Below are 22,247 nucleotides of genomic sequence, written 5' to 3'. Positions count from 1 at the left end.
GATGGGTAGTTTGTGTGACACTTACTGATAATTGTATTACACAACATATTATTACAAAAGTGTGATCTGTAGATGGGTAGTTTGTGTGACACTTACTGATAATTGTATTACACAACATATTATTACAAAGTGTGATCTGTAGATGGGTTGTGTGTGACACTTACTGATAATTGTGTTACACAAACATATTATTACAAAGTGTGATGTGTAGATGGGATGTTTGTATTACAAAGTGTGATCTGTAGATGGGTTGTGTGTGTGACACTTACTGATAATTGTATTACACAACATATTATTACAAAGTGTGATCTGTAGATGGGTTGTGTGTGTGACACTTACTTATAATTGTGTTACACAACATATTATTACAAAGTGTGATGTGTAGATGGGTTGTGTGTGTGACACTTACTGATAATTGTGTTACACAACATATTATTACAAAGTGTGATGTGTAGATGGGTTGTTTGTGTGACACTTACTGATAACTGTATTACACAACATATTATTACAAAGTGTGATGTGTAGATGGGTTGTTTGTGTGACACTTACTGATAACTGTATTACACAACATATTATTACAAAGTGTGATGTGTAGATGGGTTGTTTGTGTGACACTTACTGATAATTGTTTTACACAACATATTATTACAAAGTGTGATGTGTAGATGGGTTGTGTGTGTGACACTTACTGATAACTGTATTACACAACATATTATTACAAAGTGTGATGTGTAGATGGGTAGTTTGTGTGACACTTACTGATAATTGTGTTACACAACATATTATTACAAAGTGTGATGTGTAGATGGGATGTTTGTATTACAAAGTGTGATCTGTAGATGGGTTGTGTGTGTGACACTTACTTATAATTGTGTTACACAACATATTATTACAAAGTGTGATGTGTAGATGGGTTGTGTGTGTGACACTTACTGATAATTGTGTTACACAACATATTATTACAAAGTGTGATCTGTAGATGGGTTGTGTGTGTGACACTTACTGATAACTGTATTACACAACATATTATTACAAAGTGTGATCTGTAGATGGATAGTTTGTGTGACACTTACTGATAATTGTATTACACAACATATTATTACAAAGTGTGATCTGTAGATGGGTTGTTTGTGTGACACTTACTGATAATTGTATTACACAACATATTATTACAAAGTGTGATCTGTAGATGGGTTGTGTGTGTGACACTTACTTATAATTGTGTTACACAACATATTATTACAAAGTGTGATGTGTAGATGGGTTGTTTGAGTCACATTATGACTGACAAGTAAAATATGTTTTTTGTAAAATATTTAATTCACACAAATTATCAAACCTGTTTTGTTGCTTTATTTTTCTCATGACATCAATTGTAAAACATACAGAAATTTGTAAATGTTCCGTTTTGATGTAAGTAACTTTAATCATTTTATCACAGACCATTTACAGAGTGCACAGTTTTAAACATAATAATTGTGTATCATTCCATGACATCATCATCTTTCATCCAATCAGCTAGCAGAAAAAGATATTTCAGAAAAACATGTCTTCATAGCCAGGAGGAGGAAGATTATCTGGGTCAGGCCTAGTAAGAACAAAACATTTTACCAATTAAGAGTATTCTTACTTAACTAATGAATAAATAAACAGTGAATAGATCGAGTTATTATAAATCTTTCAACTGTTGCTCACTTTTCCATAAATCTAAAACCTAATTTAAATATTTCATATTTGGTCCCCCCTACTGAGTATAGGCTTTGAAAGATACCCCAGTTCCTACTGACTACAGAACTTTAAGCCCCCCACTAGTACGGCTGTACGTATACAGATTTACAATACTAAAATGAGGGGTTCGAATCCCCTCGGTAGGCTCAGCAGATAGCTCAATATGGCTTTGCTATAAGAAAACACACAAACACAGAATTTTGAAAGATAACCCAGTTCCTAGTCACTACAAGTTTTTAAAATAAGAACTATATAATTAAGTGTGCAGGCAACAAAGAACAAGTCAAACAATCACCAAGTTTTTATATTGTGAAATGATGACATTCGTAACATTGTACAGTTGCAATTAAAGGTATACTTGCAGAGTGTTTTTAAGTCAGACCGGAGATTTCTCTGTAACATTACACGTTATACATAAACATGACATCTCTGTATGCGGAATATCAGAAGTCAAGAAAATATAACACAGATTAACATTGAAACTGAAACATAACACAGAAAAAAAATGAGAATCTATAGGGAAGAAGAGGTTATAGAAACCAGATGGTTGTAGAGTCCCCAGATTGTAAATTAATGTCCTTTTAAATCATTCTATTTTGTGAATATTTGTTGGAGCACAAAGAAGTCCCAGAATAAAACTTGCTGATAGCAAAATGTTTGTGTAGGGGTGTCTCTTTACTGACCGGTTTATAATGGTTTAGATGCTCTAGTGGTCAATCAAAAAGCTGGTGGCTTGTTTCTCCAGTGTATGAACTGCATATTTTGCTAACTATGCAGACAATGATATAATTATTACATCAATAATTATATTTTTGTACAATTAGTGGTAGAAATGGAGGAATGTCTTATATTTAAAGGTGTGTCTTTTATCTCATGTATATGTGGTGCAGTTTATATATGGACACACCTCTTTCAGTTAACCTATTCTTTAATTTTTACATGCCTTTAAAGACGCACCAATCCCCGTGGACTAAAAGTAACTGTTTAGTTACTTGTACCATGCAGAGTTGTCCACACTACATAATGGAGACAATAAGATAGCTTAAGTACATTAAAAGCCATAACATTTTAGAAGGATTACAAACACCCTCAATAAATATAGTACCTCCCTCCCTCCCCTTTGTAAACACTTAAAGAAAATTATGAAAAATACCTCATTGTGTGCAACTAATACATAAAATAATCACAAACCTGCTGAATCTGTCTGGATCTGGAGCTGCAGGTCCATAGTGGTCAAACCTAGCACCAGGTGGCACTGCACATCTGTACACCAAAATATTATAAAAGCTTTACAAAAACACAAAGAAAAAACACATTCCGATGCTTTCTTTTACAGAAATGTAATGCATGTATCTCTTGATAATGAAAGTTATAAAACATGAGTTATCTGTACAGAGTTCTCAAAACTAGTTTACCAAGTCCTTAACACATTCAGTATTAAACATGGTTATAGTAGGTTCCCGATGACTAATTATTGCTTTATTTCACAGCAACAAAACAAATAAGGCCAACACTACTGACAGAGTATAAAACAGCACAGACCAAATCAACTATTGTATTCCTAAAATACCTCCAGGCAAAGTAAATCGTAACTTAATATAATTTTATGACTGCAAAACTAGATATTAGTACTTTTCAATGTCATCTTCCAAGACATTAGTATTTGATAGTTAAATGATGCCAAACACACAAATGCCTAATGTACACTCAAAACTAGTCATAATTGTGGACGTAAGTCTCAAAAATTTAAACACAGATTCTCAGCTGTGATATAGAACCAATCACGGAAAACAAATATACGTCCAAATAAAAAAACTTGTATCCACAAAAAATGCTTTCTGATGAACAAAAAACCAACTCGAATAAGTCCTGGTACCAGTACTGACTTAAGGAATAAGTCCTTGTACTATTAATGTCCTAAAGATTAAGCCCTGTACTAGTACTGACTTAAGGAATAAGTCCTTGTACTATTAATGTCCTAAAGATTAAGCCATGTACCAGTACTGCCTTAAAGATTAAGCCCTGTACCAGTACTGACTTAAGGAATAAGTCCTTGTACTATTAATGTCCTAAAGATTAAGCCCTGTACTAGTACTGACTTAAAGAATAAGTCCTGGTACTATTAATGTCCTAAAGATTAAGCCCTGTACTAGTACTGACTTAAAGAATAAGTCCTGGTACTATTAATGTCCTAAAGATTAAGCCCTGTACTAGTACTGACTTAAAGAATAAGTCCTGGTACTATTAATGTCCTAAAGATTAAGCCCTGTACTAGTACTGACTTAAGGAATAAGTCCTGGTACTATTAATGTCCTAAAGATTAAGCCCTGTACTAGTACTGACTTAAAGAATAAGTCCTGGTACTAGTACTGCCTTAAAGAATAAGTCCTGGTACTATTAATTTCCTAAAAATTAAGCCCTGTACTAGTACTGACTTAAAGAATGAGTCCTGGTACTAGTACTGCCTTAAGGAATAAGTCCTGGTACCAGTACTGACTTAAGGAATAAGTCCTGGTACCAGTACTGCCTTAAAGAATAAGTCCTGGTACCAGTACTGACTTAAAGAATAAGTCCTGGTACCAGTACTGACTTAAAGAATAAGTCCTGGTACCAGTACTGACTTAAGGAATAAGTCCTGGTACTATTAATGTCCTAAAGATTAAGCCCTGTACTAGTACTGACTTAAAGAATAAGTCCTGGTACTAGTACTGCCTTAAAGAATAAGTCCTGGTACTATTAATGTCCTAAAGATTAAGCCCTGTACTAGTACTGACTTAAAGAATAAGTCCTGGTACCAGTACTGCCTTAAAGAATAAGTCCTGGTACCAGTACTGACTTAAGGAATAAGTCCTGGTACTATTAATGTCCTAAAGATTAAGCCCTGTACTAGTACTGACTTAAAGAATAAGTCCTGGTACTATTAATGTCCTAAAGATTAAGCCCTGTACTAGTACTGACTTAAAGAATAAGTCCTGGTACTATTAATGTCCTAAAGATTAAGCCCCTGTACTAGTACTGACTTAAAGAATAAGTCCTGGTACTATTAATGTCCTAAAGATTAAGCCCTGTACTAGTACTGACTTAAAGAATAAGTCCTGGTACCAGTACTGACTTAAAGAATAAGTCCTGGTACCAGTACTGACTTAAAGAATAAGTCCTGGTACCAGTACTGACTTAAAGAATAAGTCCTGGTACCAGTACTGACTTAAAGAATAAGTCCTGGTACCAGTACTGACTTAAAGAATAAGTCCTGGTACCAGTACTGACTTAAAGAATAAGTCCTGGTACCAGTACTGACTTAAAGAATAAGTCCTGGTACCAGTACTGACTTAAGGAATAAGTCCTGGTACTATTAATGTCTAAAGATTAAGCCCTGTACTAGTACTGACTTAAAGAATAAGTCCTGGTACTATTAATGTCCTAAAGATTAAGCCCTGTACTAGTACTGACTTAAAGAATAAGTCCTGGTACCTATTAATGTCCTAAAGATTAAGCCCTGTACTAGTACTGACTTAAAGAATAAGTCCTGGTACCAGTACTGACTTAAAGAATAAGTCCTGGTACCAGTACTGACTTAAAGAATAAGTCCTGGTACCAGTACTGACTTAAAGAATAAGTCCTGGTACCAGTACTGACTTAAAGAATAAGTCCTGGTACCAGTACTGACTTAAAGAATAAGTCCTGGTACCAGTACTGACTTAAGGAATAAGTCCTGGTACTATTAATGTCCTAAAGATTAAGCCCTGTACTAGTACTGACTTAAGGAATAAGTCCTGGTACTATTAATGTCCTAAAGATTAAGCCCTGTACTAGTACTGACTTAAAGAATAAGTCCTGGTACTATTAATGTCCTAAAGATTAAGCCCTGTACTAGTACTGACTTAAAGAATAAGTCCTGGTACCAGTACTGACTTAAAGAATAAGTCCTGGTACTAGTACTGACTTAAAGAATAAGTCCTGGTACCAGTACTGACTTAAAGAATAAGTCCTGGTACCAGTACTGACTTAAAGAATAAGTCCTGGTACCAGTACTGACTTAAAGAATAAGTCCTGGTACCAGTACTGACTTAAGGAATAAGTCCTGGTACTATTAATGTCCTAAAGATTAAGCCCTGTACTAGTACTGACTTAAAGAATAAGTCCTGGTACTATTAATGTCCTAAAGATTAAGCCCTGTACTAGTACTGACTTAAAGAATAAGTCCTGGTACCAGTACTGCCTTAAAGAATAAGTCCTGGTACCAGTACTGACTTAAGGAATAAGTCCTGGTACCAGTACTGCCTTAAGGAATAAGTCCTGGTACCAGTACTGCCTTAAGGAATAAGTCCTGGTACCAGTACTGCCTTAAGGAATAAGTCCTGGTACCAGTACTGCCTTAAGGAATAAGTCCTGGTACCAGTACTGACTTAAAGAATAAGTCCTGGTACCAGTACTGACTTAAAGAATAAGTCCTGGTACCAGTACTGACTTAAAGAATAAGTCCTGGTACCAGTACTGACTTAAAGAATAAGTCCTGGTACCAGTACTGACTTAAAGAATAAGTCCTGGTACCAGTACTGACTCTAAGGAATAAGTCCTGGTACTATTAATGTCCCTAAAGATTAAGCCCTGTACTAGTACTGACTTAAAGAATAAGTCCTGGTACTATTAATGTCCTAAAGATTAAGCCCTGTACTAGTACTGACTTAAAGAATAAGTCCTGGTACCAGTACTGCCTTAAAGAATAAGTCCTGGTACTATTAATGTGCTAAAGATTAAGCCCTGTACCAGTACTGACTTAAGGAATAAGTCCTGGTACCAGTACTGCCTTAAAGAATAAGTCCTGGTACCAGTACTGCCTTAAAGAATAAGTCCTGGTACCAGTACTGCCTTAAAGAATAAGTCCTGGTACCAGTACTGCCTTAAAGAATAAGTCCTGGTACCAGTACTGACTTAAAGAATAAGTCCTGGTACCAGTACTGACTTAAGGAATAAGTCCTGGTACCAGTACTGACTTAAGGAATAAGTCCTGGTACTATTAATGTCCTAAAGATTAAGCCCTGTACTAGTACTGACTTAAAGAATAAGTCCTGGTACTATTAATGTCCTAAAGAATAAGCCCTTGTACTATTAATGTCCTAAAGATTAAGCCCTGTACTAGTACTGACTTAAAGAATAAGTCCTGGTACCAGTACTGCCTTAAGGAATAAGTCCTGGTACCAGTACTGCCTTAAAGAATAAGTCCTGGTACCAGTACTGCCTTAAGGAATAAGTCCTGGTACCAGTACTGCCTTAAAGAATAAGTCCTGGTACCAGTACTGCCTTAAAGAATAAGTCCTGGTACCAGTACTGACTTAAGGAATAAGTCCTGGTACCAGTACTGCCTTAAAGAATAAGTCCTGGTACCAGTACTGACTTAAAGAATAAGTCCTGGTACCAGTACTGACTTAAGGAATAAGTCCTGGTACCAGTACTGACTTAAGGAATAAGTCCTGGTACCAGTACTGACTTAAGGAATAAGTCCTGGTACTATTAATGTCCTAAAGATTAAGCCCTGTACTAGTACTGACTTAAGGAATAAGTCCTGGTAGTGATTACCAGCAGGATTTTACCACCTGATCAGAATATTTATAATTAATATAAATATTACTTGGGTCCTGAATAAAAAATAATATTCCACAATTTTTCCTTTAAATGAACAAAATCTAATGTAATGAATGAAAATGCTTTAAGCCATGGTATCAAAACATTTTAAACATTTCAAGGCCACAAGGAAAATAACATGGGTTTCCTCATGTTCGGATATTATGTACCATTACACATGTGAGCACATCTACCACGCACAATTGACAGAATGCTTTATGATCAGGTTATCAGTGACGTTAATATATATGTAACTGGTCAGAACTGTCACGTAAGTATCAGCAAGACAGTGATTAGTTCACACATTCTATGGTTGTACAGAATAAAAACACAAGGACTTATACCTTTGTGTGTATCTTCAAGTGAATAAAAACCCAGAGAAAATTTTACGAATTTTGTGAAAGCTATTCAACAATATCCTGTCTTAACCAATGGAAGAATTCCATTGGGATCTATGAATATCTTTCCTGTAAACACAGATCTGTCATAGTCTTCTTCTAAATACAAACCTAACAGCACCCTTCCTGTAAATGCAAACCTAACAGCACCCTTCCTGTAAATGCAAACCTAACAGCACCCTTCCTGTAAATGCAAACCTAACAGCACCCTTCCTGTAAATGCAAACCTAACAGCACCCTTCCTGTAAATGCAAACCTAACAGCACCCTTCCTGTGGGTGCAAACCTAACAGCACCCTTCCTGTAAATGCAAACCTAACAGCACCCTTCCTGTAAATGCAAACCTAACAGCACCCTTCCTGTAAATGCAAACCTAACAGCACCCTTCCTGTAAATGCAAACCTAACAGCACCCTTCCTGTAAATGCAAACCTAACAGCACCCTTCCTGTAAATGCAAACCTAACAGCACCCTTCCTGTAAATGCAAACCTAACAGCACCCTTCCTGTAAATGCAAACCTAACAGCACCCTTCCTGTGAATGCAAACCTAACAGTACCCTTCCTGTGAATGCAAACCTAACAATACCTTCCTGTGTATGCAAACCTGACAATACCTTCCTGTCAATACAAACCTGACAATACCTTCCTGTAAATGCAAACCTAACAGCACCCTTCCTGTAAATGCAAACCTAACAGCACCCTTCCTGTAAATGCAAACCTAACAGCACCCTTCCTGTAAATGCAAACCTAACAGCACCCTTCCTGTAAATGCAAACCTAACAGCACCCTTCCTGTAAATGCAAACCTAACAGTACCCTTCCTGTGAATGCAAACCTAACAGTACCCTTCCTGTGAATGCAAACCTAACAGTACCCTTCCTGTGAATGCAAACCTAACAGTACCCTTCCTGTGAATGCAAACCTAACAATACCTTCCTGTGTATGCAAACCTGATAATACCTTCCTGTCAATACAAACCTGACAATACCTTCCTGTAAATGCAAACCTAATAGCACCCCTTCCTGTAAATGCAAACCTAACAGCACCCCTTCCTGTAAATGTAAACCTAACAGCACCCTTCCTGTAAATGCAAACCTAACAGCACCCCTTCCTGTAAATGCAAACCTAACAGCACCCTTCCTGTAAATGCAAACCTAACAGCACCCTTCCTGTAAATGCAAACCTAACAGCACCCTTCCTGTAAATGCAAACCTAACAGTACCCTTCCTGTAAATGCAAACCTAACAGTACCCTTCCTGTAAATGCAAACCTAACAGTACCCTTCCTGTAAATGCAAACCTAACAGTACCCTTCCTGTGAATGCAAACCTAACAATACCTTCCTGTGAATGCAAACCTAACAATACCTTCCTGTGAATGCAAACCTAACAATACCTTCCTGTAAATGCAAACCTAACAATACCTTCCTGTAAATGCAAACCTAACAATACCTTCCTGTAAATACAAACCTGACAATACCTTCCTGTAAATACAAACCTGACAATACCTTCCTGTAAATGCAAACCTGACAATACCTTCCTGTAAATGCAAACCTAACAATACTCTTCCTGTAAATGCAAACCTAACAATACTCTTCCTGTAAATGCAAACCTAACAATACTCTTCCTGTAAATGCAAACCTAACAGCACCCTTCCTGTAAATGCAAACCTAACAGCACCCTTCCTGTAAATGCAAACCTAACAGCACCCTTCCTGTAAATGCAAACCTAACAGCACCCTTCCTGTAAATGCAAACCTAACAGCACCCTTCCTGTAAATGCAAACCTAACAGCACCCCTTCCTGTAAATGCAAACCTAACAGCACCCTTCCTGTAAATGCAAACCTAACAGCACCCTTCCTGTAAATGCAAACCTAACAGCACCCTTCCTGTAAATGCAAACCTAACAGCACCCTTCCTGTAAATGCAAACCTAACAGCACCCCTTCCTGTAAATGCAAACCTAACAGCACCCTTCCTGTAAATGCAAACCCAACAGCACCCTTCCTGTAAATGCAAACCCAACAGCACCCTTCCTGTAAATGCAAACCTAACAGCACCCTTCCTGTAAATGTAAACCTAACAGCACCCTTCCTGTAAATGCAAACCCTAACAGCACCCTTCCTGTAAATGCAAACCTAACAGCACCCTTCCTGTAAATGCAAACCTAATAGTACCCTTCCTGTAAATGCAAACCTAACAGTACCCTTCCTGTAAATGCAAACCTAACAGTACCCTTCCTGTAAATGCAAACCTAATAGTACCCCTTCCTGTAAATGCAAACCTAACAGTACCCCTTCCTGTGAATGCAAACCTAACAATACCTTCCTGTGAATGCAAACCTAACAATACCTTCCTGTGAATGCAAACCTAACAATACCTTCCTGTAAATACAAACCTAACAATACCTTCCTGTAAATGCAAACCTAACAATACCTTCCTGTAAATACAAACCTGACAATACCTTCCTGTAAATACAAACCTGACAATACCTTCCTGTAAATACAAACCTGACAATACCTTCCTGTAAATGCAAACCTGACAATACCTTCCTGTAAATGCAAACCTAACAATACTCTTCCTGTAAATGCAAACCTAACAATACTCTTCCTGTAAATGCAAACCTAACAGCACCCCTTCCTGTAAATGCAAACCTAACAGCACCCTTCCTGTAAATGCAAACCTAACAGCACCCTTCCTGTAAATGCAAACCTAACAGCACCCTTCCTGTAAATGCAAACCTAACAGCACCCTTCCTGTAAATGCAAACCTAACAGCACCCTTCCTGTAAATGCAAACCTAACAGCACCCTTCCTGTAAATGCAAACCTAACAGCACCCCTTCCTGTAAATGCAAACCCAACAGCACCCTTCCTGTAAATGCAAACCTAACAGCACCCTTCCTGTAAATGCAAACCTAACAGCACCCTTCCTGTAAATGCAAACCTAACAGCACCCCTTCCTAAATGCAAACCTAACAGTACCCTTCCTGTAAATGCAAACCTAACAGTACCCTTCCTGTAAATGCAAACCTAACAGTACCCTTCCTGTAAATGCAAACCTAACAGTACCCTTCCTGTGAATGCAAACCTAACAATACCCTTCCTGTGAATGCAAACCTAACAATACCTTCCTGTGAATGCAAACCTAACAATACCTTCCTGTGAATGCAAACCTAACAATACCTTCCTGTAAATGCAAACCTAACAATACCTTCCTGTAAATGCAAACCTAACAATACCTTCCTGTAAATGCAAACCTAACAATACCTTCCTGTAAATACAAACCTGACAATACCTTCCTGTAAATACAAACCTAACAATACTCTTCCTGTAAATACAAACCTAACAATACTCTTCCTGTAAATACAAACCTAACAATACTCTTCCTGTAAATACAAACCTAACAATACTCTTCCTGTAAATACCAACCTAACAATACCTTCCTGTATACACAGATCAATGCTCTTCATATAGACACAGATCTACCAACAGATATTTTAAAGTGACAGTGCAGAAGGTGTGTGGAAGGCATCACATGTAAGGTGAGCACATCATGCTGTTGGTTGATGATCTGCATGAGAGACATGCTATAAGAAATTCATTTCAATAGGGGGGCTCACAGCAGGCATAAAGAAAATGTTTACATGTAGAGGGCAGCACTGCAAGATAATAGTTAATATGGTTAAAAGAAGATAATACCACATCAGAATTTAGTGCTGTATGAGCACTTTTATTATCTGTGTTATCTTGAAGTCAGGTTCTTCCTGAGTACAAATAGTAATGTTACTAATAGTTCCATAAAGTACCATAACTATTTACCTTCCTGATATTTTATTTAAAATGTTTTACAATTGAGAAATTATCTATTTTTCTACTTCCACATGACTTATTGTGGAAGTATTAACAGCTACAATATAAGCTTTGCTTTCCTGTCATAAGTTTGTTTGTTTTTTGAATTTCGGGCAAAGCTACTCGAGGGCTATCTGCACTAGCCGTCCCTAACTTTGCAGTGTAAGACTACAGCAGAGAAATGCAACTATTTCAAATGACTAAGCGTAATGATTGTAGACAGAGCCCGTTATCATTTGCGACTACTAGGCCTGACCAATGTCTCTAAGCTGTCTATCATTATAACTATTATTATTTATTACTGCTATAGATTGCTCATTTATGACTGTGTTTTGTGTATTTAATAAATAAATTTTAAAAAATTATTTTGGAATTACGTCGTTTTAATTAGTTCAGAGTAACAAACATACTGGTAAAACAACATTGAACATGTACAAACAGTAAGCAGAAAAAGCCTTTGTGTAAGGACTAGTTTATATCATCTTATGACACTTATTGTAATAGTTCTGCAGCTGTTGCAGACTTTGCTTTAATGACAATGTCTCTGGATGGTTGGGAGCTATAACAACATTGTCCATTCTACTAAATACACCTTGTGTGTTACAATACTGCTCAAAACTGAGGTGCTCAAGTTTGGTCTGAACTTGCTTTTGTTTTTAGTCCATGGATATCGACAAAAGGTATCAAAAACTGATATTGTTTTTTTTGGAAAGATTTCATTCATACAAAAGTAGCAGAAACAGAAAGAAACTGAAGTCGATAAGAAATCTCATGTACGTATAAATAAAACAAAAACGTGTTGATGTGTGAAAGTTGTCACCTCAATGTTAGTAACAAAGTTAAACATATCTTCAGAAAAAAGAGAACTGAGTGGACTAGTTGTGAAGGTAGAAACTGAAGACAAGACTCAAGTCATACAGAGGACCATGTCTGGAAAAGAAACTGAAGACAAGACTCAAGTCATACAGAGGACCATGTCTGGAAAAGAAACTGAAGACAAGACTCAAGTCATACAGAGGACCATGTCTGGAAAAGAAACTGAAGACAAGACTCAAGTCATACAGAGGACCATGTCTGGAAAAGAAACTGAAGACAAGACTCAAGTCATACAGAGGACCATGTCTGGAAAAGAAACTGAAGACAAGACTCAAGTCATACAGAGGACCATGTCTGGAAAAGAAACTGAAGACAAGACTCAAGTCATACAGAGGACCATGTCTGGAAAAGAAACTGAAGACAAGACTCAAGTCATACAGAGGACCATGTCTGGAAAAGAAACTGAAGACAAGACTCAAGTCATACAGAGGACCATGTCTGGAAAAGAAACTGAAGACAAGACTCAAGTCATACAGAGGACCATGTCTGGAAAAGAAACTGAAGACAAGACTCAAGTCATACAGAGGACCATGTCTGGAAAAGAAACTGAAGACAAGACTCAAGTCATACAGAGGACCATGTCTGGAAAAGAAACTGAAGACAAGACTCAAGTCATACAGAGGACCATGTCTGGAAAAGAAACTGAAGACAAGACTCAAGTCATACAGAGGACCATGTCTGGAAAAGAAACTGAAGACAAGACTCAAGTCATACAGAGGACCATGTCTGGAAAAGAAACTGAAGACAAGACTCAAGTCATACAGAGGACCATGTCTGGAAAAGAAACTGAAGACAAGACTCAAGTCATACAGAGGACCATGTCTGGAAAAGAAACTGAAGACAAGACTCAAGTCATACAGAGGACCATGTCTGGAAAAGAAACTGAAGACAAGACTCAAGTCATACAGAGGACCATGTCTGGAAAAGAAACTGAAGACAAGACTCAAGTCATACAGAGGACCATGTCTGGAAAAGAAACTGAAGACAAGACTCAAGTCATACAGAGGACCATGTCTGGAAAAGAAACTGAAGACAAGACTCAAGTCATACAGAGGACCATGTCTGGAAAAGAAACTGAAGACAAGACTCAAGTCATACAGAGGACCATGTCTGGAAAAGAAACTGAAGACAAGACTCAAGTCATACAGAGGACCATGTCTGGAAAAGAAACTGAAGACAAGACTCAAGTCATACAGAGGACCATGTCTGGAAAAGAACCGAATAAACAATAGGGAAAACAACAGTGTACAAGTTCTGTAGCAAAAGTAAAAAACACTTTGTAGTCTTCAAGACTGATTAAACAGGCATGCGAAGTTAAACATCATAAAAGTTGTTTTGGTTTTAATAATGGATTTTTTATAATTCAACTTTGAAAATAATATTCATTTTTTAAAATCATGTACAGATTTTTTACAAATCAGGAAGAAAAAAACTTACCAATTTACCACAGATATATAATGTTTGGTTCACTTACATTACCTCTTGTTGCCATAGAGACAAATAACGTTGAAAAGAAAACTAACGTCAAAGTGGATGCACACACAAATACTATCCACAAATGACACCTGTTAATTGTTCATATACTAGTGATGAGTTTCTCATAGGTTCTAGAATGATCGCTACGATTCTCATGTCGTGATTGGTCCAGAGAAATATACAGCCAGTGGTTATACTATTTTAAGTATAACGAAATATGATCTGATTTGAATGAAAATGTAAAAGTGCGCATGATATTTTGTGAAAAATCTGTACTTGACGGGAAGAAATGGATGTTAATTTAACATACAGGAAACAGTGTAAAAATATCAAAACAATAAAACCACTGCAGACCTGTGTCATTACTGTGATATACAAAAATGAGATAAGACATAAAAGAATTGGAGTAGGACAAAATCCACAATGCTAAAAGAAAGATCAGTAATTCTGATAGACTTCCAAACAGGAACATCTGTAAGAATAACATTTTAGCTGTTCAAGAAAAGCCAGTTTCACTAACAGAGAACTACATACCAACCAGCCATAAAACTGAAGGTGACAAAAAGCATTACAGATGGAGCAAAGATAATGAAGTATGATTCCTCTGAGACAGACAAGAGGAATGGACAACATGGGGGAAACAGACCAGTCTAGGATGGACAGTGACACCAAGTGACTTTTGTTATAGTTTGATAAAGAGGACAAGGAAGGTAGCCACAGGATTTCTTACCTCAATGGACTCAAAGTATTCACCATTGCAGAAGTCGAACCTGGGACCAAGTAAAGAATTAGAAAACGATGCAGAATTCATCAAGCAACAGAACCAACCAACAAAATATCAACTGAGAATAAGATGTGAACCATAACAAAACTACAGCAAGAAGGTGAGCAACTCTCACCCAGCTTGTTGATACAAGTCATCTCTGTCCAAATAGGAATACAAGAATACAGTGGTATGGTTGCAAGGGCATGAACTCCCAACCTGCACATGGCACAACTACAATCTCCTCTGAACGTAATAGAATATGGAAAACACTAAAGATAACAATATCACAATCCACAGCAAATGCTACTCTAGTTTAAAACCATCAAACCCACATCAGAGGATATGTCTGACAGATAAGAAAGTGAGTGTATTCAAAACCTCTAGAATTGCAAAGCCCAAGAAGATGGGTGAAGAACTTAACATAAAATGACAAACCAAAATCTCATATGAACAAGATATTGAGTTGGTACAATCTAAAAATCTGACTCGTGAACAATCTAATACAGAAGTGAGAAGAGGACAACAACAAAGTGTGAGGGAACTTTTGACCAAGAATCCTCTATCCATCCATGTCAGAATGACATTGAAGAACATCTAAAAGATGTGTGAATCAGTGTGTATAACTAACAACGGAGATAATCATTGGAAAGAACATCATAGCAACATTAAAAGCACGAATGCCAACAAAAAGTCTAACATATGTCAAGAAACTGTAGCTTGTATAGAATCTATTGATGCATGCAAGTATAAGGTGGAGAGTGTTATGGTAATTTTTACAATACAGAAATACGTCAAATACTTTTGGAATCCTGGTGTTCACAACATGGATTTAAACCTAACATGACAAGGTTTTTAGTGTTTCATATGGCAATCTGCCTGATTTCTTTCTTTTTCAGTTTCACTCAAAGTTACATAAGGGCTACCTGCATTAGCTACCCCCAATTTAGCAGTGAAAGACTAAAGGTTGAGCAACTAGCTAGTCACCACTACCCACCACCATGTTTTGGGTCACTCTTTTTTACTGATGAATAGTTTGACTACTTATTACATTGTAACACCCCCACAGCTGAAAGTTCGAGCATCATTGACGGGACAAGGACTCGAACCCACAACCCTCAGAGTGCAAGTTAAGTGCCCTAACAACCCTGCCATGCCAGGCTGCTTGATTTAAATCTATAATTATATATGTAAAAAAAATTAACTTGACAATGAGCGAAGAAGGTCAAAACATTGTTGGCTCCTTTACAAAGTGCTTTCTCTACCCATACCAGCCATTTTTTACAAATATAATTTTCTCTACAAATAGGTTTTGTCATCGTTACAAAATCTATAATTGTTAGTTCAAACTCCACAGTCAACTCAATACTGTGAAGGTTGCACTTTTGTTTTATAACTGTTACAGTTTCAAAATACCCATCTAGGATTAGCTATAGCTTTACAGTAAACTCAATGCTGTATATTGTACCCTTACTTTTATAATTGTTAGTTTCAAAACACCTACCCAATAGGAAGACACTGATCCATGTTCAGTTCCTTCATTATATACTTGTTTACTGTCTAGTCACATTATTAGAACATAAGGAACTGAAAACTGATTTAAATTGATTCATTATAATTACAAACCTTGGCAATCTTCCAGGAAATCCTGAACTTATGGGTGGTGGTCCAAAGGACCACCTGGTGTTCTGAAGCGGCTAGGATCCATCAGCATTCCACCACCAGCACCCCTCCAAAGGGGTCTAAATCACCTCTTCCCACTCCAAAGGGATCTCGATCTGTCATCCTGTAAGGAAGAAAATTAAATGGAAACTTGTGAAGACCAAGCTTACTTTTTTGTTATAGCGAATCACATTAACCAACTTATGGCAAAGACATGCATGATGTCAGCTGCTTGTATAAAACCATACAGACCATTTAAATAAAAACTTATTTAAATAAATGCCAAAACAGCTTTATTTTATTATTTAACTACAGTTGAGCCTTACAAAATCTGTAAGCCATCGGTGTCGCTACACCAACAATAGCCAGCCATCGGTTGTCGCTACACCAACAATAGCCAGCCATCGGTGTTGCTACACCAACAATAGCCAGCCATCGGTGTTGCTACACCAACAATAGCCAGCCATCGGTGTTGCTACACCAACAATAGCCAGCCATCGGTGTTGCTACACCAACAATAGCCAGCCATCGGTGTTGCTACACCAACAATAGCCAGCCATCGGTTGTTGCTACACCAACAATAGCCAGCCATCGGTGTTACTACATCAACAATAGCCAGCCATTGGTGTTGTTACACCAACAATAACCAGCCATCAGTGTTACTACATCAACAATAGCCAGCCATTGGTGTTGTTAAACCAACAATAACCAGCCATCAGTGTTGCTACACCAACAATAGCCAGTCATCAATGTACCAGCTATCAACAGATGAAGTTTTAAATCTTTAATGGAAAGGAATAAAGAACTTGGCTAAATAAAACAATAAAACTTGATCAAAGATGAGTCACTTTGTCTCAGTCCAAGTGGCAACATTCTGTACAAGCTTCTCTCTGAATACACTGCTGAAAGGTAGGAATCATTATAAAACTTTTTACACTAGAAGATAATCTTTCTTTTAACTTTGAAATTTATTCACAGCTGTTTCAGATGAGTAAAGAACAAAGTGGTTTTAACATTACAGTTAACCAATTTGCAGGTTAACTATATGTAAAATAAAACTCAAACCTCTCACAGTTTATCTTCAAAACTTATGCCAGTCAACGTCAAAAGCTGACAAAACATTTCAAACCAACAGACCAGACATGAATAATATTTGTCTGCTACAGATTTCAAGTTTCAAAAGATATTTTGCTAAATGCATAAATAATGTTTCAGTTAAGACATTTGGTTATTGTAAACTGGCCCACCTAATGGCTTCTAGTATGGAATGAAAACCAACCACACAGTGACTTGAGAAAAATAAAATTAATAATTTTCATACATCTTTGTAATGAAAAATTTAAGAGGAACATGGAAAAAAAAACCCACATGCAAGCTATTGTGATTTGTATTGGAACATTAGATCAACTGAGTTTTGCCTCTGTGTATCTTCCAACACCAACATAATTCTCAATGTAGCTATTCAACAAATTATTACCTTCAAGCACACGTATTAAACCATAAAATAATCCTTTCATTCTTATTACCATCCACACAATTTAACTATGAGAAGTTTAACATAGAAATACAAAGAGACCTGGAGCTCTTCACTCTGAACAGTTTCAATTTGCATACAACCCACAGACTTTCCTTTAATAACATATCCCTTAATATCAAAACACACAAACAAAAGGTTTACCAATCGGTTAGTGGCTGGCGTTCCGTGCCTGGAACACGAAGTGGGTCTTCATTTTCAAGTTTGGATTTGTTTACCTTTTTGTCACACTTCTTTTCATCACTGGTCGATGCTGCTGTTGTCGGTTTATTCACTTCACGCATTACTTCCTCTTTAAAGCTGTCTACAAGTTTGTCGACGTCTTTAAATGCACTAACAAAATTATAGCACCTCGTCAAAACAATGATGTACGTCTCACTTTCTGAATAAATACATCTGATGTCTTAGGTAAGTAGGAATACAAGATAAGTACTTTTCACTTTATAGAGAAATAAAAACACAGTGTGATTCACCCTTAATCTACACATGTATTTCTTTCCTGAATATTACAATAATCAAGAAATAAAACTAAAGTTACTCACTTACAACAATCGTATAACACTGATATAACAGTTATATAGGAAATAACTAATGTTATTCACTTTAAACAATCATATAACACTGATATAACAGTTATATAGGAAATAACTAATGTTATTCACTTTAAACAATCGTATAACACTGATATAACAGTTATATAGGAAATAACTAATGTTATTCACTTACAACAATCGTATAACACTGATATAACAGTTATATAGGAAATAACTAATGTTATTCACTTACAACAATCGTATAACACTGATATAACAGTTATATAGGAAATAACTAATGTTATTCACTTTAAACAATCATACAACACTGATATAACAGTTATATAGGAAATAACTAATGTTATTCACTTTAAACAATCATACACTGATATAACAGTTATATAGGAAATAACTAATGTTATTCACTTTAAACAATCATATAACACTGATATAACAGTTTTATAGTAAATAACTAATGTTATTCACTTTAAACAATCATACACTGATATAACAGTTATATAGGAAATAACTAATGTTATTCACTTTAAACAATCATATAACACTGATATAACAGTTATATAGGAAATAACTAATGTTATTCACTTTAAACAATCATATAACACTGATATAACAGTTATATAGGAAATAACTAATGTTATTCACTTTAAACAATCATATAACACTGATATAACAGTTATATAGGAAATAACTAATGTTATTCACTTTAAACAATCATATAACACTGATATAACAGTTATATAGGAAATAACTAATGTTATTCACTTTAAACAATCATATAACACTGATATAACAGTTATATAGGAAATAACTAATGTTATTCACTTTAAACAATCATATAACACTGATATAACAGTTATATAGGAAATAACTAATGTTATTCACTTTAAACAATCATATAACACTGATATAACAGTTATATAGGAAATAACTAATGTTATTCACTTTAAACAATCATATAACACTGATATAACAGTTATATAGGAAATAACTAATGTTATTCACTTTAAACAATCATATAACACTGATATAACAGTTATATAGAAAATAACTAATGTTATTCACTTTAAACAATCATATAACACTGATATAACAGTTATATAGGAAATAACTAATGTTATTCACTTTAAACAATCATATAACACTGATATAACAGTTATATAGGAAATAACTAATGTTATTCACTTTAAACAATCATATAACACTGATATAACAGTTATATAGGAAATAACTAATGTTATTCACTTTAAACAATCATATAACACTGATATAACAGTTATATAGGAAATAACTAATGTTATTCACTTTAAACAATCATATAACACTGATATAACAGTTTTATAGGAAATAACTAATGTTATTCACTTTAAACAATCATACACTGATATAACAGTTATATAGGAAATAACTAATGTTATTCACTTTAAACAATCATATAACACTGATATAACAGTTATATAGGAAATAACTAATGTTATTCACTTTAAACAATCATATAACACTGATATAACGGTTTTATAGGAAATAACTAATGTTATTCACTTTAAACAATCATACACTGATATAACAGTTATATAGGAAATAACTAATGTTATTCACTTTAAACAATCATATAACACTGATATAACAGTTATATAGGAAATAACTAAAGTTATTCACTTTAAACAATCATATAACACTGATATAACAGTTATATAGGAAATAACTAATGTTATTCACTTTAAACAATCATATAACACTGATATAACAGTTATATAGGAAATAACTAATGTTATTCACTTTAAACAATCATATAACACTGATATAACAGTTATATAGGAAATAACTAATGTTATTCACTTTAAACAATCATATAACACTGATATAACAGTTATATAGGAAATAACTAATGTTATTCACTTTAAACAATCATACACTGATATAACAGTTATATAGGAAATAACTAATGTTATTCACTTTAAACAATCATATAACACTGATATAACAGTTATATAGGAAATAACTAATGTTATTCACTTTAAACAATCATATAACACTGATATAACAGTTATATAGGAAATAACTAATGTTATTCACTTTAAACAATCATATAACACTGATATAACAGTTATATAGGAAATAACTAATGTTATTCACTTTAAACAATCATATAACACTGATATAACAGTTATATAGGAAATAACTAATGTTATTCACTTTAAACAATCATATAACACTGATATAACAGTTATATAGGAAATAACTAATGTTATTCACTTTAAACAATCATATAACACTGATATAACAGTTATATAGAAAATAACTAATGTTATTCACTTTAAACAATCATATAACACTGATATAACAGTTATATAGGAAATAACTAATGTTATTCACTTTAAACAATCATATAACACTGATATAACAGTTATATAGGAAATAACTAATGTTATTCACTTTAAACAATCATATAACACTGATATAACAGTTATATAGGAAATAACTAATGTTATTCACTTTAAACAATCATATAACACTGATATAACAGTTATATAGGAAATAACTAAAGTTATTCACTTTAAACAATCATATAACACTGATATAACAGTTATATAGGAAATAACTAATGTTATTCACTTTAAACAATCATATAACACTGATATAACAGTTATATAGGAAATAACTAAAGTTATTCACTTTAAACAATCATATAACACTGATATAACAGTTTTATAGGAAATAACTAATGTTATTCACTTTAAACAATCATATAACACTGATATAACAGTTTTATAGGAAATAACTAATGTTATTCACTTTAAACAATCATACACTGATATAACAGTTATATAGGAAATAACTAATGTTATTCACTTTAAACAATCATATAACACTGATATAACAGTTATATAGGAAATAACTAATGTTATTCACTTTAAACAATCATATAACACTGATATAACAGTTATATAGGAAATAACTAAAGTTATTCACTTTAAACAATCATATAACACTGATATAACAGTTATATAGGAAATAACTAATGTTATTCACTTTAAACAATCATATAACACTGATATAACAGTTATATAGGAAATAACTAATGTTATTCACTTTAAACAATCATATAACACTGATATAACAGTTATATAGGAAATAACTAAAGTTATTCACTTTAAACAATCATATAACACTGATATAACAGTTTTATAGGAAATAACTAATGTTATTCACTTTAAACAATCATATAACACTGATATAACAGTTTTATAGGAAATAACTAATGTTATTCACTTTAAACAATCATACACTGATATAACAGTTATATAGGAAATAACTAATGTTATTCACTTTAAACAATCATATAACACTGATATAACAGTTATATAGGAAATAACTAATGTTATTCACTTTAAACAATCATATAACACTGATATAACAGTTATATAGGAAATAACTAATGTTATTCACTTTAAACAATCATACACTGATATAACAGTTATATAGGAGATAACTAATGTTATTCACTTTAAACAATCATATAACACTGATATAACAGTTATATAGGAAATAACTAATGTTATTCACTTTAAACAATCATACACTGATATAACAGTTATATAGGAAATAACTAATGTTATTCACTTTAAACAATCATATAACACTGATATAACAGTTATATAGGAAATAACTAATGTCATTCACTTTAAACAATCATATAACACTGACATAACAGTTATATAGGAAATAACTAATGTTATTCACTTTAAACAATCATACACTGATATAACAGTTATATAGGAAATAACTAAT

The 22,247-nt window shown here is 34.4% G+C and overlaps 1 protein-coding gene across 1 annotated transcript in view; it reads right to left on the bottom strand.

Annotated features, from left to right (window-relative positions):
* Window positions 1-1,338: 1,338 nt before the first annotated feature.
* LOC143246722 (proteasome inhibitor PI31 subunit-like) overlaps window positions 1,339-22,247 on the bottom strand; it is a 37,709-nt gene continuing 16,800 nt past the window's right edge. The window contains exons 5-8 of the mRNA XM_076493812.1: window positions 18,049-18,237; window positions 16,335-16,494; window positions 2,920-2,991; window positions 1,339-1,588 (exon numbers count right to left, since the gene is read on the bottom strand). Coding sequence (XP_076349927.1) covers window positions 16,416-16,494; window positions 18,049-18,237 — 268 coding nt within the window. The 3' untranslated portion in view covers window positions 1,339-1,588; window positions 2,920-2,991; window positions 16,335-16,415. The remainder of the gene's footprint in view (window positions 1,589-2,919; window positions 2,992-16,334; window positions 16,495-18,048; window positions 18,238-22,247) is intronic.

Source organism: Tachypleus tridentatus, chromosome 3, assembly GCF_004210375.1.
Source record: "Tachypleus tridentatus isolate NWPU-2018 chromosome 3, ASM421037v1, whole genome shotgun sequence".
Lineage (NCBI taxonomy): Eukaryota > Metazoa > Arthropoda > Merostomata > Xiphosura > Limulidae > Tachypleus > Tachypleus tridentatus.
Note: the sequence above shows the minus strand (reverse complement) of the source record. Positions and strands in the feature narration are given on the sequence as shown.